This window comes from Palaemon carinicauda, chromosome 24 (assembly GCF_036898095.1).
Source record: "Palaemon carinicauda isolate YSFRI2023 chromosome 24, ASM3689809v2, whole genome shotgun sequence".
Lineage (NCBI taxonomy): Eukaryota > Metazoa > Arthropoda > Malacostraca > Decapoda > Palaemonidae > Palaemon > Palaemon carinicauda.
The window spans coordinates 13522847-13550455 of record NC_090748.1 but is presented as its reverse complement, the minus strand read 5'-3'; the positions used below and the strand labels follow the sequence as shown (position 1 = coordinate 13550455).

Here is a 27609-nt window from a genome sequence, read left to right as displayed (position 1 = left end):
GTATGGCAGCAAATTAAATGGCAGCTAAGCAACAAATTTAAGCAATCTTATAAACTGTAGATCCATTCCAATTATAAACCACAGTTCAAGTAAACAAAGTAAAAGTTATGATTAAACTTAAGAAGTGCTATTTGTGGAAGAAAAAAGTTAATTTAACTGAGGTCTGAGAAAATATTTAATAAAACTCAGGCCCACGATTACCAGAAGTTTGGTCACGAGAAACTACAAAAATATGTTGGTAAACGTCCATTTATTACGACTTAGCTAATTTTGTGTCAATTCAGTTACATTGTTTTAAACAAACCAAGAGAATTATTGAAAAGGTAATACAATATATACTGTAAATAATCTCACAGTTATAAAAAATAATCTTTTTTACTGTATTTATGTGTAGCAAAGTTATTCTATGATATAAACAAATTCATGATATACAGCAACAAACAATTTAGCAGCGATTCAATCACACATGACATTTTAAACATACTGAGAATGTGAATACTGTATATCAATTGTCCTTATAGAAAGAAAGACAAGCTAAAAAAAAATTTTCATCTCACAGAGCAGTATCTCTAGCATGAGGTAATATGAGAAAGGCCTAGGTTAATAGGACGAAAGTATTTTATGAAGAAATGCTAAAAACAGGAAATTAAATGTAAACCAGTGTAAAAGAATTAAGCTAAGACTAATTACATGGCCTTTAGGATATACAGTAACTAGAATTACTGTTATATATGGAGTCAAAATAGGAAAAAAAAAACAGAGTTGCATTAATGGGTATGACATCTTCTAAGCTTTTGTTCTGTAATCTAGTTTCGCAAAGTGTAGTATACTGATCTTTTACAACAGCTCTAGTCGGGTTAGCCTTGGCTATTATTTTTTAATTAATCCTACAGTACTTTGTTTAAATAGTTTCGTGTTGATTTTATTTCGTGTCTTGTCCTATTGCCATTTACATTTTATCAGTTAACAGTATTGTATTGTATTACCCACCAAAAATAACATATGCATAAATTTTCTTTGAGCAGAGTTGAGAATGAACTCAAAAGAGGATCATGTATCTAATTGGATTCTATTTGAAACTGATGTGTGATACTGAATGGTTGAGTGATCTAGGTCTTGTTTTATGGTCCATTTAAAGAAAGTAAAGCAATAGAAAAATTAATCTGCTAACTTTAAATCCTGAAGGATGCCATAAGTAAAAAATCATACTGCAATTAACTAATTTTGATTAGTTCTCACAATTATTCCATGGTTAGAGGGGCCACATTATCCATTGCTAAATTAATTTTGATAGACCTGATATCCCATAAATCAACAGATTATTTTCCCCACCATAATCTCACTTGCTAGTCTCTCACGAGACTCGGGTCTGTGCTCACGCCCAAGTGGAATAGATCAGAGTGCTCTCGTATGACCTATCACCCGCCGAAGCCTGGTGGGTAGTTGTATACACTCCTACAGAAGGAAGCATTTGCTTATAAACTGCTCTTAAGGCTGAGGGAGACATTTTGTAACAGCCTTATATGCGAGGAACATGTTCCCCTCTAATGTATCAGAAAATGGGATGGACTCTGGGTTACCTGGTCAGCCAACTACCCAGTAGAGTAGCCAACACTTCCCAGGGATTGTGACTTTTGCTTTCCTCACCATGAAGGGATGACATGTTCCACTGAGAGGAAAAAGGAACCTTGACTCTCAAGCAAAAGGTCAATTCTCATAGGTTACTCCCGAGGGGCCGAGAGATTGCCTAGCAAGTAATACGAGCAAACTGGTAGAAGAGCATAAAAATTCTAATCGGTTGACAAGCAAAAATTTCCCTCCATATGAGCATTTTTTTGTGAACAGGTATTAACAAGACTAGCAGGAAATTGGTCACGAAGTGTCCTTTAGCCACACACATAGTGTTTTAGCCATATCTATATGATTTTGACCCCATTCTAAACAAAAGGCAAAAGCAGTTACTATATCTACAGTAATAAGATCCTTGTCAAAACGTCCACCATGGCTTGTTATTAACACGTCCCTGATTTACACCCAATATCACTCGGGATATTCGCTCCGGAGGTTAGAACTCCGTTGATACCTCTAAGGTAAAATTTTTCTGGTATATCACTCGCAGAAATATCCCAAGTAGAAGCCGCCAGTGAGGAACTTCCCTCAGGACGACATGGTCTTGTGGAATGCAAAGAGAGAATTTCGCTAATTTCTAAAGAGCAAAATTGTTTTATAATATGAGCATTTTAAGTTGCGAGATTGCTCCCAGAACAAAATAAACTCAAACAAAGCTACTACTATTATAAGGGGCCAAAGTAGCACTATGAAGACCTTAAGTAATGCTTTCAGTTCCCTGCAACAGGTGCACTGGTGGCGTTATATTTTGCATATGACCAAAATATAATTAACCTTTGGACTAATGTATTTTTGAACCATTATAAAAAATCACAAATTTTCAAGTAATTTGTATTTTTCCTAACATACTTACCTAGAACTACTTTTTTTTCATATATTTTGACATGACACTTCCAGAACGTTTATCAGCACATGATTTCCATGGCATTAACATATGAAAACAGTATTACTGTATACAATAACCAGCAACAAAAATATTAAATCCCTGTATATATATATATATATATATATATATATATATATATATATATATATATATATATATATATATATATATATATATATATATATATATTTGTTTATTTTTCTGGTACTGTAACTACTTTTTTCACAGTATCATATCCATTTCAAATGTATAACACTAAAATTTTTGAAATTTCATGTCAAACATCAATGTCAACAACACATACAAAAATCAGTTGGATATTTTCTTGCTTACTATATTAAATCAAAATTAATCATCTATAGAAAATTAGAAGATAATCTTACCTTGCTGAACATATGGTGTGGGTGGAGGGGCTCCAGGACCTATCATTTGGCGGGATTCAAAATGGGGATAAAGGGGAGTATTCATTGACCCTACACAAGATGCCATCTGTAAATTTAAAAAAAGATTGAATGCATATAATATTCAACATTTTGATACTTTCTCACTACAACCATTGATAAATTCCCAAATAAAAAAAAGAGAGAGAGAGAGAGAGAGAGAGAGAGAGAGAGAGAGAGAGAGAGAGAGAGAGAGAGAGTGTGTGAGTGTTTATTCTAAGAAAATTTAACCAGAGAATACTCAAATTCCTTCATGTATCAAAACATGATTACGTAAATCTTACAGGCAAAAAAAAACAAAAAAAAAACAGGATTAACATTTAATTGAAAAATGTAATTTTCATTAGTAAAATAAATTTTTGAATATACTTACCCGATAATCATGTAGCTGTCAACTCCGTTGCCCGACAGAATTCTACGGAAGGGATACGCCAGCGATCGCTATACAAGAGGGGGGTGTACTCACAAGCGCCACCTGTGGCCAGGTACTGCAGTACTTCTTGTTGACACCACTTCAATTTTTCCTCGGTCCACTGGTTCTATGGGGAGGAAGGGTGGGTCAATTAAATCATGATTATCGGGTAAGTATATTCAAAAATTTATTTTACTAATGAAAATAACATTTTTCAATATTAAACTTACCCGATAATCATGTAGCTGATTCACACCCAGGGAGGTGGGTGAAAACCAGTGTACAAGTATATCAAGAAGCTAAGTATCCCGTATTTCATATTATCAGTTATTCAAAATAACAATGAAATTACAAGTACCTGGTAAGGAAGTCGACTTGAGCCATTACTCTGCCTTAAATAAGTTCGTCTTCCTTACTGAGCGCAGCGTTCCTCTTAGGAGGCTGAACAACTCTAAGGTGCTGAAGTATCAAGGGCTGCAACCCATACTAAAGGACCTCATCACAACCTTTAACCTCGGCGCTTCTCAAGAAAGAATTGACCACCCGCCAAATCAACAAGGATGTGGAAGGCTTCTTAGCCGACCGTACAACCCATAAAAAGTATTCAAGAGAAAGGTTAAAAGGTTATGGGATTATGGGAATGTAGTGGCTGAGCCCTCGCCTACTACTGCATTCGTTGCTACGAATGGTCCCAGGGTGTAGCAGTACTCGTAAAGAGACTGGACATCTTTGAGATAGAATGATGCGAACACTGACTTGCTTCTCCAATAGGTTGCATCCATAACACTCTGCAGAGAATGGCTCTGTTTGAAGGCCACTGAAGTAGCCACAGCTCTCACTTCATGTGTCCTTACCTTCAGCAAAGCAAGGTCTTCTTCCTTCAGATGAGAATGTGCTTCTCTAATCAGAAGCCTGAATAGTAAGAAACTGAGTTCTTAGAACTTGGAAAAGAAGGTTTCTTGATAGCACACCATAAGGCTTCTGATTGTCCTCGTAAAGGTTAAGACCTTTTTAGATAGTACCTAAGAGCTCTAACTGGGCAAAGTACTCTCTCCAGTTCATTCCCCACCAAGTTGGACAGGCTTGGGATCTCGAACGACTTAGGCCAAGGACGTGAAGGAAGCTCGTTTAGCAAAAACCGAGCTGCAAGGAACATGTAGCCGTTTCAGATGTGAAAACAATGATCCTGCTGAAGGTGTGGATCTCACTTACTCTTTTAGCTGTTGTCAAGCACACGAGGAAAAGAGTTTTTAATGTGAGGTCCTAAAAAGAGGCTGATTGGAGAGGTTCAAATCTTGATGACATAAGGAACCTTAGGACCACGTCTAGATTCCAGCCTGGAGTGGACAACCGACGTTCCTTTGAGGTCTCAAAAGACCTAGGGAGGTCCTGTAGATCTTTGTTGGTGGAAAGATCCAAGCCTCTGTGGCGGAAAACCGCTGCCAACATACTTCTGTAACCCTTGATCGTAGGAGCTGAAAGGGATCTTACTTTCCTTAGATATAACAGGAAGTCAGCAATCTGGGTTACAGTGGTACTGGTTGAGGAAACTGCATTGGTCTTGTACCAGCTACGGAAGACTTCCCCTTGAGACTGATAGATTCTGAGTGGATGTTCTCCTTGCTTTGGCAATCGCTCTGGCTGCCTCCTTCGAAAAGCCCCTAGCTCTTGAGAGTCTTTCGAAAGTCTGAAGGCAGTCAGACGAAGAGCGTGGAGGTTTGGGTGTACCTTCTTTACGTGAGGTAGACGTAGAAGGTTCACTCCTAGAGGAAGAGTCCTGGGAATGTCGACCAGCCATTGCAGTACCTCTAAGAACCATTCTCTCGCGGGCCAGAGCGGAGCCAACCAACGTCAGCCGTGTCCCTTTGCGAGAGGAGAACTTCTGAAGTACCCTGTTGACAATCTTGAACGGCGGGAATGCATACAGGTCGAGATGGAACCAATCCAGCAGAAAAACATCCATGTGAACTGCTGCTGGGTCTGGAATCGGAGAACAATACAACAGGAGTCTCTAGGTTATCGAGGTAGCGAACAGATCTATGGTTGGCTGACCCCACAGGGCCCAAAGTCTGCTGCAAACATTCTTGTGAAGGGTCCACTCTGTGGGGATGACCTGACCCTTCCGGCTGAGGTGATCTGCCATGACATTCATACCGCCCTGAATGAACCTCGTTACCAGCGTGAGCTTTCGATCTTAAGACCAGATGAGGAGGTCCCTTGGGATCTAGAACAACTTCACGAAAGAGTCCCTCCCTGCTTGAAGATGTAAGCCAGGGCTGTGGTGTTGTCAGAGTCCACCTCCACCACTTTGTTAAGCTGGAGGGACTTGAAGTTTATCAAGGCCAGAAGAACCGCCAACAACTCCTTGCAATTGATGTGAAGTGTCCTTTGTTCCTGATTCCATGTTCCCGAGCATTCCTGTCCGTCCAAAGTCGCACCCCAGCCCGTGTCTGATGCGTCCGAGAGGAGAAGGCGGTCGGGTTTCTGAACAGCCAAAGATAGACTTCCTTGAGAAGAAAGCTGTTCTTACACCACGCGAGAGAAGACCTCCTCTCTTCGGAAACAGGAACTGAGACCGTCTCTAGCGTCATGTCCTTTATCCAGTGAGCAGCTAGATGATGCTGAAGGGGGGGAGGTGGAGTCTCCCTAACACGATGAACAGGGCCAGCGATGAAAGTGTCCCTGTTAGACTCATCCACTACCTGACTGAGCATCGGTTCCTTCTCAGCATGCTCTGGATGCATTCTAGGGCTTGGAAGATCCTTGGGGCCGACGGAAAAGCCCGAAAAGCTCGACTCTGAAGATCCATACCCAGGGAGACAATGGTCTGGGATGGGACGAGCTGAGACTCCTCAAAATTGACCAGGAGGCCCAGTTCCTTGGTCAGATCCATAGTCCATCTGAGAATCTCCAGACAGCGACGACTTGTGGGAGCTCTTAAAAGCCAGTCGTCTGACGGAGCCGGACACAAGATCATGGTACTGCTGCACAGTCTGTGAACTGTCAACCATGGGGAAGCGAGGAAGTACAGTGACAACCCGAAGCTGTCTAGACTGTCTGGGTCGTACAGACAACTCCTTATCGGGTTGCTGAGGTTGCCGCACTGCGTCACAACAAGTCACTTCTGCTGGTTGTTGAACGTCTTCCCAGTGACACACTGACTCCGTAAACAAAAAAATCCTCTAACAAGGACTAAGCTTGGACTGCATGTCTTGCAACACAGCTCAAGGTCTATGGGAGCAGGTGTGGTAACAGACGGGGTTAGCGACTGAAGTGGAACCATTACCTTCCCTGGGAGCATGTTATGCTTAAATAAAAGTCCATAGGAGGCTACGCAGCTAAAGGCTCCTCTCCAAATGACAGAGTCCTCAAGGGAATATCAGAAGGAGGGAGAAAAGCACTTTCTCATTTACAGGGACCATATCCGAGAAAAGCTATGTTCTCTCAGTGAGGGTTTCACTGGTGCAAAAGCAGCAGACTAGAAGGCAACGTTATGAAACTGCTTGACAGTCTAGTGAGTTGGCAACAACCAAAGAAGTGTGACTGAGAAGCATGCGGTAAGGTATGCAGAGCATGTTGTATGCAGAGCATGCTGTATGCAGAGCATGCTGTATGTAGAGCATGCTGTAAGGTAAGCAGAGCGTGTTGCATGGCGTGTAACATTTCTCAGAAATTCCATGACCAGTGCTAGAGTGAGTAATATCGTATTACCGTCCATTGAAAGTGCACGTGCCGAGGGAATTGATTTAGACTGTTTTGTTGATGAATTTGATAGCCGGCATGATAATCGTAGAATTAAGCTACACTAAATGTACTATAATCTACTTCACCTCAGGAAAGGGAAACTCGCCCTGTTGGCAACACTGCATTACTTCATGCATGCTTGCATGGGGTTTAATATCAACATAATATTACCTTACATTCATAACTCATGATTCATTTTTGTTTAGAAGATATTTTTGCCATATTTTGCGATTTGTTAAAAATATATTGCAAGGAATACATATATATTTTTATATAAGTAATACAAATAACCTCCATTATCATAATGTTTGTGTAGGCATACATGTATATGATTACAAATGCAAGTTATGAAAGTAATGAGGTGTTATTATTGTCATTTGTTATTCCCAAGTTGAATGGGAAGAAGCTCAAGTTGAGGAAAAAAAAAAAAAAGGGCAGATGCATGCGTTGAGGTGGCTGACTCATAGCATGAGATTGCTGCCTCAAGAGTTGCGCTTGCTGTAAGGGTTGCGGATGCGCAGTAGCAGGTTCCTGAGGAACGAGTTAAGGTTCCTGAGGTGTGAGCTGCGAGAGTTGAGGTAGCGGCTGCGCAGAACGCAGTTCTTGTCTCGCGAGTAGAGGTTCCTGAGGTGCTAGCCTAAGGAGTTTGCCTCATTGATGGAAGAGGTTGTCGTACCTCAAGAGATTGTTGCCTCGCTGGTGGAACCGCAAGCGGAAGCGGAGGAAGTAAGGCATAAGACTCCTGCTCCCATTGCTGAGGTTGCCTTAAGGAAGGTTAAGGTTGCTGCACAACGCTGGTAACTGGCAACTCAGAACGCGGTAAGGTAGCCTGAGGAACCTCAACTTCGTACGCCTGGCAGACTGGACTGCGGTGAGGCGGAGCTCTCGCAGGAGGAGGCGGAGGTTGCTGCACACCGCTGGTAACTGGCAACTCAGAACGCGGTAAGGTAGCCTGAGGAACCTCAACTTCGTACGCCTGGCAGACTGGACTGCGGAGAGGCGGAGCGTTCGCAGGAGGAGGTGTAACCTTCTCAGCCTGAAACTCACGCATTAAGACCGCAAGCTGCGACTGCATGGACTGCAGCAAAGTCGTCTTGGGATCAACAGACGATAAGGTCTATTGAGGCAAAGCCTTAATAGAAGATGAGGTCTGTTAAGGCATCGCCTTACCTCTCTTAGGAGGTGTGCAGTCACCTGATGACTGAGGAGAGTCAGAGCTAACCCAATGACTGCATCCGGGTTGTTGAACTCTAACTTCGTACGTCTGGCGTAGGTCTGGACTTTACGTTTAAGAGGTCTTGAGACCTGAGACCAGCGTTTTCTCCCCGAAATTTCTTCTGCAGACGAGCAAAATAAGGGCTCAATCGTCTGCGGGTGGGAGTGACGGTCTCTGTAAGACACGCCTGCAACCACCGAGGATACTTCTGTGCGCCGATCAAGGCCTGCCGAACCCTTTTGCCCTTCGACATTGCTTCTCCCCTGGGCTTGGGAGCTTGCAAGAGGTCCCGGACTGGGAGGACGACTGGCACGCACAGAAGTACACTCACGCACAACACTGACACACTTTGCGCTAATCACTTATCACTTTTGATTTTCTGTTTGCACTTATTTCACTGAACTCGAAACTTTAAGTGGTTTGTACCTGAAACACGCAATTCTATCCTTTCTCAAAAGTTAGTAATTGCGAAAACAGAATTACAATGTAACAGAAAAATCTAATGAAAGATAAATAATTCAGTGGCTGGAAAGAGACTAAACACTAGATCAAATAAACTACGTTTAAAATCTCTCACCGCATAAAGCTTGAGAACAAGAAAAAACTCTAGAAACGTTTACTTTCTTCCCCTAAAGAGACTAGGGAGAAGAGCAAAAACGATAACAACGTTACTCGCTTGAACGAAACGTTTATCCTCCTCTTTCTCCCTCCGTCTCTATCTCTCTCCCTCTCTCTCTCTCTTGACTTAGAACCTGAGAGAAGAGCCCAATCATATATATCGTTAAAACATATTATTGTTAAAGGAAAAAAACTGAAATATTTCCCAAAATGAAAAGTTCCTTTATTAGAATTAAAACCATTAAGTTAAGAAAGAATGAACAAAAAGCTAGACACGGTTACTCTTACTGCAACGTGACACCGTGAAAATTCTCTCTCTATCGTAACGATAGAGCGCAAGTTGAACGTTCTGAACGTCAACAACTGCAGAGACAAAACAAAACGTTAGTTCAACTTTGAAAACAGTACGAGACTATCAAAGAAATTCTTTCAAAAACATTAAAATAGCATAATATGTTAACAGGTAAAACCGAAATGACGGGCTCAATGTTAATTAACTTCGGTACCAAGAAAAGACCGCCTACTATTAGGAAAGGTCGAATATAAACAAATATAAAAATTAATTTTAATAAGTTTATAATAAAAGGAAGTTAATCGAGGAGGCCTATAACAGGCGGAGAGATATAAAATAAATCTATAACTTTTGTTAAGCAAAAATAAGAAAGAGAGTCTATACTCTCTTAGACACCAACACTTCCGTCTAAGGGAAGGGTCGGCCATTAAAAGGTGAAAGAGAGTTCATACTCTCTTCGTCACCATAATTAATCAAATTAATTCCAAAAGTTAGTTAAGCTAATAAAAAAACTTCCTGAATAGCGAAAGCTGAAATCTTAGAGCAATACTTCACCAAAAACCGTGAACAAGACTCCAAAATTATAAGCGTATCCATGAACGTCTTGCCGGAAGCACGACAGAGGAAAAATTGAAGTGGTGTCAACAAGAAGTACTGCAGTACCTGGCCACAGGTGGCGCTTGTGAGTACACCCCCCTCTTGTATAGCGATCGCTGGCGTATCCCTTCCGTAGAATTCTGTCGGGCAACGGAGTTGACAGCTACATGATTATCGGGTAAGTTTAATATTGAAAATTTGTTTCTCTTGACAGAAATCAGTTAAAAAAGACGAAAGGAAGCCCCTTATTCCAAAAAAAACAAGAGAAAAAAAGTAAGATTACTGTATTCATGATTAAAGCTATCTAAGGAAAAAAGAATGTACGCATGTCTTTACCTCGACAGTTGAAGTGAATTTGTTGAGATCTGTAACCGCTAAAGCACTTGCTTCTCTACCACTGCCGTCAAAGAACGGCAAGTTCCCAGCAGCCACGCCACCGCCACTACTAAAGCCATTAGTTGAGGCCGATGTAGTTGCGAGCCACTTGGCTCGTTGCTGATCCTGCCACTGCTGCTGCTGTTGGTGTTGCTGATGCTGTTGCTGGTACTGCCTTTTTTCGATTTCTAAACGCATCAATGTATGGATGAAATGAGTTCGCACTCTTATTGGGTTGAACTCTATTCTTCCATAGGTGTTCCCACAGCCTTCTCTTGAGCATCCACATGGAAAATTGTGTCTGTCAACCTATTGGTAAAATGAAAAAAAAAAAAACACATATATATAAGTGTTTCAGCCACTAAAAATGAAAAATTACTATTCCAATGTATTTACAGAACCTTATACCACATGAACTAAATGCAACATCCCTTCTATAATGGATCTGTTATAAATAAACCACTAAAGTTTACAAGAAAAACCATAAAATTTACCTGACACCTAATCCCTGCTTCAGCACATTCACAAGTATCTGGATCACAATACACTTTACACTGACAGCCACATAATTCCCGAGACACTCTAATGTCCTTGCATTCTTCTTTTTCTAAGCCCTCAATATGACAAATGCCAGCCTGGCGTAACAGAGCACGACGCTGACGAATTGGCAAAGGCTGTAAGAAAATTATATAAAAAACATTAGTATAAAAAGCCCAACTAAATTATTGACTTAAGTTAAAAAGGGTAAAATGCTTAACATAAAAGTTTAGTGCTGATCATACCACAGAAAATGTCAAAGTATTCTGTTTCAAATGGAACATGGTAATAAAACCAAAGTCCCTTCATCAGATGAATTGGATTTCAAAATAAAAGATGCATTCCTTCTTGTATGAAGTATAAAAATGTCAGCTAGAGAAGAGACCAAAAGAAGCAGACAGACTTTTGTATTTGCTTATTTGCAGTTTGTAGATTCATTTATTTGCTAGATACCTACAAAATAATTCAAGTAATAAATTCATCACATCTATCATGATAGGTGATCTTTAATGCATTTTTGTTTTGCTTCTCTCCGGCCTTTTCACTTCCCCCAAAAAGTTGCCAATCGCCTTCTTCACTCTGTTTCAGTCTTGCTACACCCAATGTACAGTAAATATTCTTGTTATATTGTCTCCTCACTCCACGTCATGAATGCATATGACTTTTGCCATTACCCTTAAGAAGGCTTCCTTATGCTCCAAATATACCCCTGGGCACCAAAAACACGACCTAGGAGTAGGTCAAGGTTTTGAACAGGTTCAGGAAAAGTTTGTCTTTAGCCACAGTGGAGTGAATTTTCCATGTTAACAAGAGTATTGTGTAGTACATCAAGAAGGAGGAGACCCAGATTCGTGCTTCCATGAGTACAAATGCCCCGCACAGTGCTAAACATGTTCCAATAGTTTGGGACGAAGTCATGCTCCCAAAAGGGAATGCCTTGTTCCTGTGGATTGAGAGCAGCACCACAAAGGCAAGGCAGTGGACTCTAATGTCAAAATAATTTGGGAGAGGGCTAAGTCTCTTTTCCAACTTTTCAAGTCTTTTACAACTACCCATGAGCCAGAACCACTACCAGGCACTATTCAAGCCAGTCAATACCCCATACCTATGCCACCAACACTTTTCCAAGCCAGGAAGGGATGGTTGGACAACTTCAAGTGCTAAGTTTCACTGAAGAATATGAAGATGACTGGGGAGACAGCCTCAGTGGACCACTAAGCAGTGAAAGCTTTGCCAGCACAGCTTTGCAAGATTATCATGGAGACAGGGTACAGCCAAGAGCAAGTGTGGAATATGGATGAATGGTACTTATTGCATCTTTATACTGTACAATAATGTATGTAACAATGAGGATACTTGTAATATTGTTAATATTTTGAACTTCCATAACTTTTAAAATTAATGTTACATATGCTTAATTAAAATATAATTTGCGTACATACATGAGAAAAATTACTGAACTGTAACTATTTCCATAGTAGTGGCATAAAACAGTTAATGATCATTATATTTCTTGATGCTTAACATAATTGCCCTGTTGCACTTTCTTCTCCAAGGAAGAACACTGTGCTCCCAGTTTTAAGGTGGCCAAAGACAGATTGGCTAACGACTTGTTAATTTTTTTTTCTGATTTTACATGAATCTTGTCAAAGGTTAAGTGGTGCCTGCAGAAGGAAGAGTTAGTTTCAAGTCCAGCTAACCTTTGACAATGCTCCAGGACATCCACAACTATCCAGCTACTGTGCAATAATGTCCAGTCAATGGACCACAGATGATCAAGAATTTCTAGGCCCATTACAGTAAACAGGTTAGGATACGACTCTAATAAACCATAAAGAGCAAGCCTGATCTATGTGCCATGGAGTACCGTAAATATCACAAATTTTAAGTAATTTGTATTTTTCCTAACAGTACTTACCTCAAACTACTTTCTTAGGAGTATCTGGGATCTCCTTCCCATCCGACCAGAGTTTTGTGTAGTTTACCCTAAACCCATTTTTTATGAGGGGTAACCTCAGGCAAAGTGATACGCGCCCTGAGGCTAACCCCGGGTCAGAAAGCATGCTTGCTCAGGTCTCGACCTCCAGTAAGTTCTTGGTAGCTAAGGTCTCTAAGAATACCAGGGGACACTCGGGGAAGGCAGGGTGGGCCATTACCCGAAAGAAGTTCGAGGTAAGTACTGTTAGGAAAAATATAAATTACTTAAAATTTGTGATTTGTTCCAACACGAAGTACTTACCTCGAACTACTTTCTTAGGAGACTTATACTTTAGGAGGCGGGCGTGGCCCTTAACAGTTCTTGAGACCGTGCTGAGGAATATCCAGAGACCTAGAAAGGAGGCTAGGTCGTGTTGACCCCATAGAAAATCGAGAGAGAGGAAACTACAAAAAAACCCATCTTAGTGTCTAAGAAACTCACCTGTGCAAGAAATCTTAGGGGACATGTCTTCCCCCCGTTGAGGTACTTGTCTCCGGCTCACGGCCCTCTCTGAGCCCACTTGAAGCGGAAAAAAGGGGAAGGAAGTACAAGGGGGTTTAAGGAACGAACCTGTGTCTCTTGTGCTTGTTACCCGCGGTTATCACTGAGGCTATACCTTTAAACCGTTTGGAACGCGGAAACGACGGTACCCATCGAGAACCCGTCCAGGGATTTTTTTGAATAGTCTTTCAAATAGTGAGCAGTGAAGGTAGACTGGTTCGCCCAAGTGCCTGCCCTCAGGATCTGGCCCTATGCCATATTCTTCTCGAAAAACAATGTAGTACTAAGGCCCCTAATGTCATGGGGCCTGGGCTTTCCCGGCAGGGGGATTCCTGCCTTACTGTAGGCCCTGATGATGACCTGCCGCAGCCATAAGGAGATGGTGTTTTTCGAGACTGGCTTCTTCACGAGGCCTGTGGAAACAAAAAGGCTTTTGATCTCGGGCCGGAGTCTGGCTGTCCTCTCCAAGTATTTCCTCAACGCCCTGACGGGGCACAGGCGCAAATCCTTCGAGTCGTCCAACCGGGGGATTGCCGGAATTGAGAACCCTTCAAACCTAGGGTCCCACACAGCAGGATTCTGGGTCTTCGCTACGAAGGAGGGGACGAACTTGAACGTGACTTCCCGCCAACCTTTCGAGTGAGCCACTTCGTAGGAGAGACCATGGATCTCGCCCACCCATTTAGCCAAAGCTAACGCCAGCAAGAAAACCGTCTTGAGAGTGAGATCCCTGTCCACGATGTCTTTCAGCGGCTTGAACGGGGGTTCGGATAACATTTTCAGGACCCTTGCCACGTCTCATTGTGGCACCTTCACAGCTTGCGGGGGGCATGATTGCTCAAAACTTTTAATGAGCATTGAGGTATGCCTGGAGTTACCCAGGTCTATGCCCTTCAGGAGAAAAACTTGGCCCACAGCAGAACGGACTCCCTTGATGGCCGGGATGGACGTGGTCAAGGTAAACTAGGAAGTCCGCTATCTGCAGGATGGAGGCCCTCAGGGGCCTGATGTCCCTAGCGGTGCACCATTTGGTAAAAGTGGCCCACTTAGCCTGGTACACCACTGCTGATGACCGTCTCAGGTAGCCCGACATCCTCGTTGCTGTACTCAACGAATAGCCCTCCCTCCTCAGGAGGCGCACGATAACCTCCACGCGTGAAGGCGAAGGGACTGAGGATTCTCGTGGAATCTTTGGAAGTGTGGTTGCCGGAGAAGGTCTGGCCTGTCCGGAAGGGGCCAGGGCGGCTGTTGTGCTAGATCCCTTAGGTCCACGAACCATTCTCTCTCCGGCCACCAGGGCGCTACCAAAGTCATCCATAGGTTGTCCGCCCTTCTTACTCTGTTGAGGACCTGCCTGAGCATCCCGAAGGGGGTTATAGCGTACACGTCGAGATTGTCCCAAGAATGTTGGAAGGCGTCCTCGAACGCCACTTTTGGGTCTGGCACAGGAGAACAGAACACAGGGAGCTGTGCGTTCAACCTCGTTGCGAAGAGGTTCATCACGGGCGAACCCCATTTTTGAATGACGGTTCTGGCTACTTACGGGTGCAGAGACCATTCGGACCCTACCACCTGCCCCATCCTGCTAAGGCCGTTCCTTTTCCCCAGAATGAAACTTGCCGAGATTCTGACCTGCTCCACTTCGGCCCACTCCAGAAGTTCTAACGTGAGGACGCACAGCTCCTTCGACCTTAGGCCTCCCTGTTTCTTTATGTAAGCTACCACCATGGCGTTGTCGCACATCAGAGCCACGGTGTTTCCCCGGAGTAGGTGGACGAACTCCTGGCACGCCCTTCGTACTGCCCTCATCTCTAGCACGTTTATGTGCTGGGTCTTCTCTTGGGCTGTCCAGCTCCCTCTTGCTGACTTCCCTAGGAGATGGGCACCCCACCCATCCTTCGATGCGTCCGTGAACAGGAACATCTCCAGGGGATCGGCTGCAAAGGGCATCCCCTTGAGGGTGTTCGTCCTGCAGTCCCACCATTCTAGGACCTGTTTCGTCTTCGGGAACACCGGGATCACCCTGTGGGGGGAGTCCCTCTGGTTCCAGCTCTCTTTCATGTTCCACGGGATCTCCCTGAGCTTCAGCCTGCCCTGGGGGACCAGTTTTTCCAACGACACAAGGTGGCCTACCAGTCTCTGCCAGTCCTTCGCCCTCCTGGGCTGGCCCGTCAGGAAGGGGCGGAGGAGCTGGTCTAAATTGTCCAGCCTTTCCGAGGAGGGGAAGGCTCTCACCAACCGGGAATCCAGGACCATTCCGAGGTAGGTCATCCTGGTGGAGGGTATCAGTTGGGACTTCTTTAAGTTGATGGTGATCCCCAGAACGTTGCAGAACCGCAGCAGCTTCACGCCTTGCTCCTTCAGTACTTCCTCTGAGGCTGAAAGTAACAACCAGTCGTCTAGGTACCGAATCAGGCGAATGCCCTGTTCGTGTGCCCAGACTGAGACCGTCATGAAGACCTGCGGGGCTGTGGACAGCCCAAAGCAGAAGGTCTTGAACTGCAACGTTTGGGTACCCCCATTTTACCCGTAAGTACTTCCTGCTGGAGGGATGAACCGGGAATTGGAAGTAGGCGTCCTTGAGATCTACTGACATCATGAAGTCCCCTTCTGATCTACTGACATCATGAAGTCCCCTTCTCTCAAAGACGCCAAGACCGACTTCGGAGTGTCATTTTGAAGTCGGTCTTGCAAACGAACTTGTTGAGGGCTGAGAGGTCTATGACCGGTCTCCACCCTCCTGTCGCTTTCTCCACCAGGAACAGCCTGCTGTACAACCCCGGACCTGGGTCCAGGACAGGTTCCATTGCCCCTTTTGCCATCATTGCTGAGACCTCTCCCTGCAGAGCTGTCTTTTCCAAGGGGTCCTTGGGGGCTAGCCACTCTGCCTGCTGGTCTGGCATCAGAGGTGGGGGGTTCGCTAGGAAGGGCAACCTGTACCCTTCCTTCAGTACTGTCACGGTCCACGGGTCCGCCCCTTGGTCTTCCCATGCTTGCCAAGAATGTTTGAGGCATCCCCCCCACCTGAGGCTTTGGCAGGAGTAGAGGGCCTCCCTCCCTATCTTCTCCTTGAGGTGCGGCCTGAACGTCCCCTTCTGGACGCTGAGAACGATGGTCTATAGGTGGTTTTGGCCGAGGCTGCTCCTCTACGGGAGGACTGAGACGACTGGGACCAGGCTGTAGAAGAGTTGTCTCTCGTGGGCTAGCTAGGAGAGGCCCGAGGAGGGAGAGGCATGTCGGCGGTGGACCTTCTGTACGCCGGCCTTCTGAACGGGTGGGGTCTGGGCTCGTTCGGGTCCTTCATCTTCCTAACCCTCTCAATTGACTCCTCCGCTGCCTTCAGGGGAAAAATAGCGTCGTACCACAGGGTCAGGCTTCTCAAGAGTCCTGGCCTCTCTGTCCGGAAGCCGCCTAGTGATTTTACTCAGGAAAGTGTCCCTCCTCCGCAGAACCCAGTTGGCGGCCATAGCTAGCGACTGGTAAGAGAGGAACTTCAGGGCCTTGCCTCCCGAACTGATAAGTTCTTTGAGTAAGGCCTGAGTTTCTGGTACCGTGAGGTCGTATGAGGACTGGACGCCCACCAGAGTTGAGGCCCACCAGTCCAGCCACGAGGAGACGTTAACCAAGTCCTTCGAAATCTCCTCCATCATGATCGCCTCCGAAGGAGAGAAGCAGATCGGAGCTGTCGACGCCCTCTCTTCCGAGGCTCTCTGCCCCAACACGGCGAGTGCCGGCTCCAGTGCACAGGCGCCTGCTCGCTGTCCCTCCGGGAGGTAAAACTTACTCTGGGACTTCAGGCCCTGGAGTAGTTTGGAGGCACTCTGATTCTTGGGAGCCTCGGCGTGGTTGGCCATGATCTTGCCCACATGGGCTCTACCCAACTTCACGTCCCTCGCTAAAGGAAGAGCCAAGGAGGGCCGCTGCTGGACCGGGGCGTCCACCAGTCTATTGAGACTGGAACGCCATGATTCTTCGGAGGAGGGCTACGGTTCGTCCAATCTGTGGTGATTCCCGATGAGGCCTATTAACCTCCGATAGGCCGATACCTCCGCTGCCGAACCCTCTCCGTGGTCATCGAGTTCTTCCGACGGACGCGTTGACGCATGCGACGGGGGTACTCCGGCGGAGGCCCTCGCACATGGGGGAGTCCTGGACCGATCCTCTTGCGGGAGGTTCTTGCTGAAGGATGGGCATCGCCGTCGGGACGGAGGCCTCCGTCCTAGGTCTGTCACCCCTTCCGGAGGTCCGCGTATCTGCGGGCCTGCCCGTCGAGGGGAGCCGTAGGTCACGCTTGTGACGAGCTAGGTGTGCTTTTGAAGTCAGGACTTGGCTGCCAGACCGAAGGGGCGACTCTCTCCGCTGGGCGGATGGAGCCAGAACCTTCGCGGACTTACGCCTGTTGACTGGAACCTGCAAGGATGAAGCCCTCCGTCGGTTGCCACTGCTGCCGGATGAGTACCTTTCTAGGGAGCGCGTCCTCGGGCGCCAACTAGAAGGGCCCGGCACCGCAGCTAACTTAAGCAGCCTGTCGCGGTGAATCATCACCCACTCACCGTCCGGGGAGGCACTTTTCCTCCACTTCCTCCTCGGGGATCCTGGGCGTCGACTCGTGGCGCGATCTAGAGCGAGAGCGCGAAAGCTTTCTGCGGGACTTCTCCCGCCGTCTCCTGAGATTCCTCAGCGCCTCATCCTCCGAGGTGCAGGAAAGCGCCTCCACTGATGATGATCTCGCCTCTCGCGCTGGTGTAGGAGGGTTCCTTCAACGCTCCGTGGACGGCGACGCCTGTAGAAAAACCTCCGGGAACGTGGCCGATGGCGCTGGGGGGGAGCGTGGAGGCTCTTCCGTTAGGGACCAGGTCCCGAAGCCTTCCTCCATCCTCAGCGGTGACCTAAATGGCGTCTTGGGGGGAACCCACGCAATGGGGTCCGACGGCGGGGAAAGCTTCTTCTCGGCGTCGCCCTCGGCTGCAGAAGTGCCTGAAAAACAAGCCCAAGAGGCTGGAGAAGAATTAGGAACATTTTTCCCCCACATGGGGTCATCAGAGGAGACGTGACCTACTTGCATCAGGACTCCGTCTCCCGTACACACTCCCGCCCCTCCCTCGCCTGGAACGACGCCACAACCCCACTATCCTGAAGCTCAAACTCTTGGGGAAGGGCCGCGAGCCTTTTCCCCGCAACGGACTTACCTCGTCCCCTACTCTGGGTAGGGGAGGGTGGAAGGGAAGCTCGGTCCGACGAGACGCCCAGCGAAGCAAGGGAGGAAGGAACGCTCGGCTTCTTAGGCAACTTCTTCGCCTCATTCTTTTTCTTGGTGCTATACCGCACCCACTGCAACTCATTCCAGGACTCGCACTCCGGACATGTGGCGGAAGGGGAACAAACACTGCCCCTGCACGAGGAACACAAGGAGTGCAGGTCTACTTCGGGTTTCGAGAGGAACGCTCCACACGATTTACCGGCCATAGGCCCAGGACAATGGCGGGGATGCTCCATGAGTCAGGAGAAAGCACCACGAGACACAAGAACGCACAGGGAAAGCACAAAGGGACCACGTGGGTACCGCGTGAGAGACAAAGGGGTCGGGGACACACAAAGTCACACTGGGATTAGGAGAGCGGCGAGATGATATCGCGACGCGACCAGAGAACTTACTGGAGGTCGAGACCTGAGCAAGCATACTCTCTGACCCGGGGTTAGCCTCAGGGCGCGTATCACTACGCCTGAGGTTACCCCTCATAGAAAATGGGTTTAGGGTAAACTACACAAAACTCTGGTCGGATGGGAAGGAGATCCCAGATACTCCTAAGAAAGTAGTTCGGGGTAAGTACTTCGTGTTTGAACAACTTTCACTTTTAACAACTGCCTCTCCATGGTAGAAGAGCCCTTCACAGATGTAAAATCACAGAAGGTAAAGGCAAAATAGAAACATCTGTAGTTCAACTATGTGAAGGACTTTGTGGGGTTGAGTAGAGATGATACTTTCAATCAGGAAATTAAAACCGGAGACATCCAAGAAGTGGTTGAGGATGAAGTCTTGGAGTTGCTTGATGAGCATGATTCTGAGCTAACTAAGGAAGACCTTTCTGAATGCGTCCGCTCAGCAAGAGAGGAAGAGGAAGAAAATCATGATGAAAGCGAAGAAGGACAAAGCATCAGACTCGAGAAGTTAGGAGATATTATTACAGGTGCTGGAAGAATTGAAAATTCACATATTATAAAAATAATTTGTATTTTTCTGTGCTACACAAACCTCAGTCCTTTAACTAAGAATATGATTCAAGCCCAGGCAGGAATGGCTGTTAAATTGTTAAAGGGGTATATCAAAACAATTTATGTGCAGTCATCATGTTCCAAGCATATACGGTAGCGGAATTCCACAGATAATACGCGATATAAACTCTTGCTGCGTATGTATGTAAATATTTTTTACAAAGGCAGTTAAACTTTACTACATGGCTTTCTTGATACTGTATCAACACTTTAAAATCAACATATGTTATCATCATCATCATCTCCTCCTACGCCTACCGACGCAAAGCCTCAGTTAGATTTTGTCAGTCATCTCTAACTTGAGCTTTTAAATCTATACTTCTCCATTCATCATCTCTCACTTTACGCTTCTTAGTCTCAGCAATGTAGGACTGGGTCTTCTAACTCTTCTAGTGCCTTGTATAACCCAGTTGAAAGTTTGGTGAACTAATCTCTCGTGGGGAGTGCAAAGAGCATGCCCAAACCATCTATATCTACCGCTCACAATGATCTCATCCACATATGGCACTCGAGTAATCTCTCTTATACTTTCATTTCTAATCCTGTCTTGCCATTAACTCCCAATATTCTTCTGAGGGCCTTGTTCTCAAATCCACAAAATCAGTAGGAGACTGTTTCATTGTCATACCAGGACTCATGCCCATACATTAACACTGATCTCACTAAACTGACATATGTAGCCTTATTTTTATGCAATTTCAGGTGATTTGATTTCCAAATTTTACTTAACCTAGCCATTGCCTGATTTGCTTTTTTTCCACCTCTCATTAAACTGCAATTCTAAAGACCCAGTATTAGAGATCATAGTTCCTAAATACTTGAATGATTCTACCTCATTAATCATTTCTCCTTCTAATAATATTTCAACTTACATTGCATATACCATTTTCATCAACTCTGTCTTTCTTTAGGTATTCTAGTAAGCAAGCATTGCAAATCCTGTGGTGTTCTTCTAATAAGGACAGTGTCATCAGCATTTGCATCATTGGTTATTGATCTATTCTTCCAAATGTCCTATCGTCTTTCTTGCAACTATTAATGAATGAATTGAAGCAGACGATTTTATTGCTGCCATTACTCACTTCTTGTACTCAAGAATTTTGTACCGTTGACTACAATTTCATTTTCTATCCCAAAGTGGCTGGCCTATTTTTTCTTTTTTTTTTTTACTACCAGCAGGAGACATACTTGGGCATTAGGAGGAAATAAGTTTTTCTTATTAAAATGTTTAACCACAAAATACAAAAAAAAAACTCCTTCTAGCACCAATAAACGGTGTCGTGAGTGATGCATCTCACAAAGTGGGATGTGTATATATCCAGGCAGCATCCAAATTTATCTTACCTCAGTCATTGTTGCGTATGGCTGCCATGGGAAAATTTAAAATGTTTTACAATTTTGTCGCATAAATATTGTTACCGCAAGATCCAAATATTATAAGACAGTGTCGGAGATTATCAGTATAAATAATTACAGTACACTTTTAGACTACTGTATTCAATAAGATGCCTAAGGAACTTGAAAAAACATATAGGCAAAATCAAAGATATTTCTATACAAAAAACTATGATATAAAAGAATGAGTTAAAAAAATTATAAACAACCCTGATGGATCAAATGAGGGCTGGTAAAAGGGCCTACAAAAATTAACAAGGAATATAATGTGATAGAGAATTAGATTTTTCTCTCAGCTCAAGTAGAACAGTAACACTTCTAAATTCAAGTAAAAACTTAAAAGTAGCATACCAAAGAGAAATAATAAATTAACAGCATTCAAATCGAAACATAATCTCATCTCAGAAGGATAATCTTACCTGTAGAAAAAAATATGAATCTGCATCTAACTCAGAATCAGAGAGATCACTAGCCTCCTCACTGTTTTCTTCACTGTCTTCAGAACTACTTCCTCTGCTGCTGCTATCTCCCCGTTCCTAGTGAAAAAAAGTACATAATTAAACCAAAATTTGATTAATCATACCCTAAGTTTAATTCCATATGCTAAGTTGGATCCCAGCTTATCTGGAAACTTCCTAAGTTGTTATGGATCTAACAAATTAACAATCTTCTATTGCTGAGTTCCAACTAAATATCATCACAATGATCTCTGGCTTCAGTCTAAAATAGAGCATCACACAGTGTATTTACATGAAGGAGTGCTGTGAATTTTTAGACTATTTTGCTTATTGTCACTTATATAAACTCACATATTGTGCTACCTCTTTTATCACGGGACACTTAAAATTTTGTCTCTTATGCACGATTTATTCATGTATCCTACAGATCTTGCATGTTCCATTTTTGTTAGATTAGGCTATGCTAAACAAAGCCTGCCATTGTCTTTAGTTAGTTTACTTCCCCAGCTCCTATAGAAAACAAATTCAGTACTTTAAAAATACTGAACAGTATTTGTACAGAAGAAAATACTTTGAAAAGTCTGACAAATATAAAAAATACAGTACTGTACATCAAATCATAAAGCAGTATTTATAATTTAATAAAAATAAGCATTAGAAATAGACATGTAATCAAAAGGACTACATCACTTCAATTTCACTCGTCGCTATTCACTAGCTTTAGTAGGTAATGTTTTGTTTACGTAAGCAGTTCATAGGTCTGATGAGAAATTGTATATTTTCTGTATGTTAATTGTCATACATTACTTTCATACTTTTTTTAATGATGTCATGTGATCTCAACAACCAACAATTAGTTTGGATTCTCTTCACCGTTTTTCGTTGTTCTTCGAAAGCTGATATTACTCTATCTCTGTCAACAAAATGTTCCTTCACATTTACAAGATAATATTATAGCCAAACAGCTTCTTTAAAAAGTTGTATAGAATTACTATTAGCATATCATAACTAATTGAAAAATCTAATAAAAAATGAAAATACACATGCAGTACGCAATGAAAAAGCTCAGACTTTCAGTGTTAGATAGTTGGCAATGTTTGCTAATCTCAGCAGGAACCTTACTGTGAATGACTGGTATGTTAAATTTTGTAACCTAAAAACTCAATTCACTAACTCTCTTACATAAATTATGTTCTTTCCTGAATGTTTATACTCTCTCCTAATTACAGTACTGTACAGCACACAAAAACTTTTTTCTTGAATATGGTACTGTATACTGAAATGGTCGTGCCTCTGATATGACAGGGTACCTTTTATGTAATCAAATTACGCAATTTTAGTTTATAAACATTAATAGTAATTTATGTCTAAAGTTCATCATCCTCATCTCCTCCTATGTCTATTGACACAAAGGGTCTCTGTTAGATTTTGCCAGTCGTCTCTATCTTGAGCTTTTAAATCAATACTTCTCCATTCCTCATCTCCCACTTCACGCTTCATAGTCCTCGGCCATGTAGGACTGGGTCTTCCAACTCTTCTATTACCTTGTGGAGCTCAGTTGAAAGTCTGGTGAAGTATCCTCTCTTGGGGAGTGCAAAGAGCATGCCCAAACCATCTACATCTACCCCTCATCATGATCTCATCCACATATGGCACTCGAGTAATCTCTCTTATGGTTTCATTTCTAGTCATGCCCTGCCATTTAACTTCCAATATTCTTCTGAGGGCTTTGTTCTCAAATCTACAAAATCTGTTGGATAGTGTTTCACTGCCATATCAAGACTCACGTCCATACAGTAACACAGATCTCACCAAACTGCTATACAGTATAGCCTGATTTTTATATGAAATTTCAGGCGATTTGATTTCCAAATTTTACTTAACCTAGCCATTGTCTGATGTGCTTTTTCAATCTTTCATTAAACTCAAATTCTAAAGATCCTGTATTAGATCATGGGTCCCAAATATTTAAATGATTCCCCGTCATTAAGCCTTTCTCCTTCTAATGATATTTCATCTTCATTGTATATTCTTTTCTCATCATCTCTGTCTGTCTTCTATTTTTCCCGAGTCCAATCTCAAGTAATATTTTGTGCATTTTGGTAAGCAAGCTTTGCCAGTCCTGTGGTGTTCTGCTAATATGGACAGCATCACCACCATACTCTAAGTCAGCTAATTTCCTGTTACCAATCAAGTCCAATCCTTCTAAAGTTAGTGTACTTTATTTCTTTCCCATACAAAGCACATTTTCATTTTGCATATGTACCGTATTCAAGTTTACTATATGATAATTGTTTTATTAACAAAATTCTTTTTAATCTCACATTTTTGCTTTTTTTTCATATCTAGTATTTGTTCCTTAAGCAAGCACATAAACTTACTTCTTTATAAGCATTATTTTTTTAAAGGAAATTTCTTACAAGTTAGATTTTAGTCCGACTTGTGAGTACTGTACTTAACACAAGTTGTTTCACCTATCACAATATTTTTGCATACTGTAAAGTATATTAAAAAATGCTTACCCTTGCAGATCGCTGTTGTCTTAGTCTCAAAAGGTATTCCCGATGAGCTCTCCTTTGTTCTACAGCATGTTCGGCAAGAGAAAACTGACGGATATAAGCATGGCGTCTGGACATCCCTAATGTTGAGCCTCCTTGTGATGGAACGCATGTGAAGCCTTGAGACCGGGGGAAGTAGAATACCGTTACACCTTCAAACTGGATGCCTCGTTTGCACTTTGTTGGTGTTGCCTCTGCAAAATAGGGTAAATGCATTATGACTTTCATTCCTATTGGCACATTACTGATAGTACAGCAAATTCTATCTTTCCAACACTAATGAAACCCAATTGATTACACAGTCTACCATATATAAACACTAAATATTCTGATCAAAACCATAAATGCATAGCAAATAAGCCATATACAGCAATGTGATCTATATACAGACGAACGAACAAATACATGGTAATTCCTTAAAATACAACCATGCAGTACTGCACACTGAAATGTATAATCTAGTCAGGATATTCTTCATCACAACAAAAACACTGATATGGTTCATTATAATCCTAAACTCTCCATAAGGAGGGGGAAGAGATTTACTACTAAAGAGTTGCATGGCCTATTTCAGACAAAACTTATAAGCTCTTTGAAACAAACTCTTAGGCCTGGAGCTGAATTGCTTATTTTGATTTACTTTTCATTTACTATCTTTGGTCTAATCCCATCAAAAAGCCAGACTTCTTCAGCTTCAACTCACTCCTACTTTTAGTTCTCATTTTCAAACAAATCCTTTGGGCGAGCACTTTGGAATCAAGTCTCATTTATCAAATACATACCATATAAATAATATAAGCTCTAAATCACAAAGTGAATTCTATTAAAACTATAAGCTACAACAAACAAATTAACTGAAATCCCTGATGGATCAAATGTGTCCACAATAAAAATAACCCCAGAAAATTATGAGAAATATAGAATTCTCACCATAAAATTTATCATTTCAATATCTACCTGGTAGTCATCACGCGCAACTTTCTTGAAGTCACTACTTGCCAACCTCTTAAATAAAAAAGATAAAGAGAATTCTCTCCCTCTCCTATATCCCCTCTCCCTCTATGACATTAACGGTAATGTAACGTCATCCACTGTGAGGCATCGGAACAATCGTTTGTGTAGGTGTACAAAAATTCAAGGGCTTGAAGTCAAGGCAGAAAACTTGAATATCTTTAACCAACAAACTCTCTTTACATCAGTAAAAGTGGAGACTATCAAATAAAAAGAATTGAAATAAAAAAAAATGAAAATGTTATTTTGATAATAAAATAAATTTTTGAATATACTTACCCGGTGATTATAATAGCTGCAACTCTGTTGCTCGACAGAAAACTCTAAGGTAAAATTTGCCAGCGATCGCTACACAGGTTGCGGGTGTGCCCAACAGCGCCATCTGTCGTCCAGATACCCAGTACTCAATGTAAACAAAGAACTCAATTTTCTCCTCGTTCCACTGCGTCTCTATTGGGGAGGAAGGGAGGGTCCTTTAATTTATAATCACCGGGTAAGTATATTCAAAAATTTATTTTATTATCAAAATAACATTTTTCAATATTTAACTTAGCCGGTGATTATAATAGCTGATTCACACCCAGGGGGGTGGGTAGAGACCAGCACTATATGTTTACATTATTATGAGCTAAGAATTTTTATTTCATTTTAGAAGTTATCAAAATAACAAAAACAAAATAAATAGGTACCTGGTAAGGAAGTCGACTTGAACAATTACTCTGCCTTTTTAAGTACGTCTTCCTTACGGAGCCTCGCGATCCTCTCAGGATGCTGATCGACCCCTAGGATCTGAAGTATCAAGGGTTGCAACCCATACAACAGGACCTCATCAAAACCCCTAATCTAGGCGCTTCTCAAGAAATGACTTTGACCACCCGCCAAATCAACCAGGATGCGAAAGGCTTCTTAGCCTTCCGGACAACCCAAAAACAACAATAAAAACATTTCAAGAGAAAGATTAAAAAGGTTATGGAATTAGGGAATTGTAGTGGTTGAGCCCTCACCCACTACTGCACTCGCTGCTACGAATGGTCCCAGAGTGTAGCAGTCCTCATAAAGAGACTGGACATCCTTAAGATAAAAAGACGCGAACACTGACTTGCTTCTCCAATAGGTTGCGTCCATTATACTTCGCAGAGATCTATTTTGTTTAAAGGCCACGGAAGTTGCGACAGCTCTAACTTCGTGTGTCCTTACCTTCAGCAAAGCTTGGTCTTCCTCACTCAGATGGGAATGAGCTTCTCGTATTAACAGTCTGATAAAATAGGATAAAGCATTCTTTGACATAGGCAAAGATGGTTTCTTAACTGAACACCATAAAGCTTCAAACGGGCCTCGTAAAGGTTTAGTTCGTTTTAAATAGAACTTAAGAGCTCTCACAGGGCATAAGACTCTTTCTAGTTCATTTCCAACCATATTCGATAAGCTTGGAATATCGAACGATCTTGGCCAAGGTCGAGAAGGCAGCTCGTTTTTGGCTAGAAAACCAAGTTGTAGAGAACATGTAGCCGTTTCAGATGAGAATCCGATGTTCTTGCTGAAGGCGTGAATCTCACAGACTCTTTTAGCTGTGGCTAAGCATACCAGGAAAAGAGTCTTTAAGGTGAGATCTTTCAGGGAGGCTGAATGTAGCGGCTCGAACCTGTCTGACATGAGGAATCTTAGTACCACGTCTAAATTCCAACCAGGTGTAACCAAACGACGCTCCTTCGTGGTCTCAAAAGACTTAAGGAGGTCCTGTAGATCTTTATTGTTGGAAAGATCTAAGCCTCTGTGACGGAAGACTGATGCCAACATGCTTCTGTAACCCTTGATAGTGGGAGCTGAAAGAGATCGTTCTTTCCTCAGATATAAGAGGAAGTCAGCTATTTGAGTTACAGAGGTACTGGTCGAGGATACGGATACTGACTTGCACCAGTCTCGGAAGACTTCCCACTTCGATCGGTAGACTCTAAGGGTGGATGTTCTCCTTGCTCTAGCAATCGCTCTGGCTGCCTCCTTCGAAAAGCCTCTAGCTCTCGAGAGTCTTTCGATAGTCTGAAGGCAGTCAGACGAAGAGCGTGGAGGCCTTGGTGTACCTTCTTTACGTGTGGCTGACGTAGAAGGTCCACCCTTAGGGGAAGTGTTCTGGGAACGTCTACTAGCCATCGAAGTACCTCGGTGAACCATTCTCTCGCGGGCCAGAGGGGAGCAACTAGCGTCAACCTTGTCCCTTCGTGAGAGGCGAACTTCTGCAGTACCTTGTTGACAATCTTGAACGGAGGGAATGCATATAGATCTAGATGTGACCAATCTAGGAGAAAGGCATCTATATGAACTGCTGCTGGGTCCGGGATTGGTGAGCAATATATTGGGAGCCTCTTGGTCATCGAGGTTGCGAAGAGATCTATGGTTGGCTGGCCCCAGGTGGCCCAAAGTCTCTTGCATACATCCTTGTGGAGGGTCCATTCTGTTGGAATTATTTGTCCCTTCCGACTGAGACAATCTGCCATGACATTCAAGTTGCCTTGGATGAACCTCGTTACTAGTGATATGTTTAGACCTTTTGACCAGGTGAGGAGGTCCCTTGCGATCTCGTACAACGTCAGTGAGTGGGTCCCTCCTTGCTTGGAGATGTACGCCAAAGCAGTGGTGTTGTCCGAGTTCACCTCCACCACTTTGCCTTGAAGGAGAGACCTGAAGCTTTTCA

At 43.3% G+C, this 27609-nt stretch overlaps 1 protein-coding gene across 6 annotated transcripts in view; it reads right to left on the bottom strand.

Moving 5' to 3' along the window:
- LOC137618090 (uncharacterized) overlaps positions 1–27609 on the bottom strand; it is a 438647-nt gene that overhangs the window by 9677 nt on the left and 401361 nt on the right. For all 6 annotated transcript variants that reach the window (XM_068348067.1, XM_068348065.1, XM_068348070.1 and 3 more), the window contains exons 3-7: positions 23874–24103; positions 21313–21429; positions 10704–10883; positions 10171–10518; positions 2899–3004 (exon numbers count right to left, since the gene is read on the bottom strand). In XM_068348067.1, the coding sequence (XP_068204168.1) occupies positions 2899–3004; positions 10171–10518; positions 10704–10883; positions 21313–21429; positions 23874–24103 (981 nt within the window). The remainder of the gene's footprint in view (positions 1–2898; positions 3005–10170; positions 10519–10703; positions 10884–21312; positions 21430–23873; positions 24104–27609) is intronic.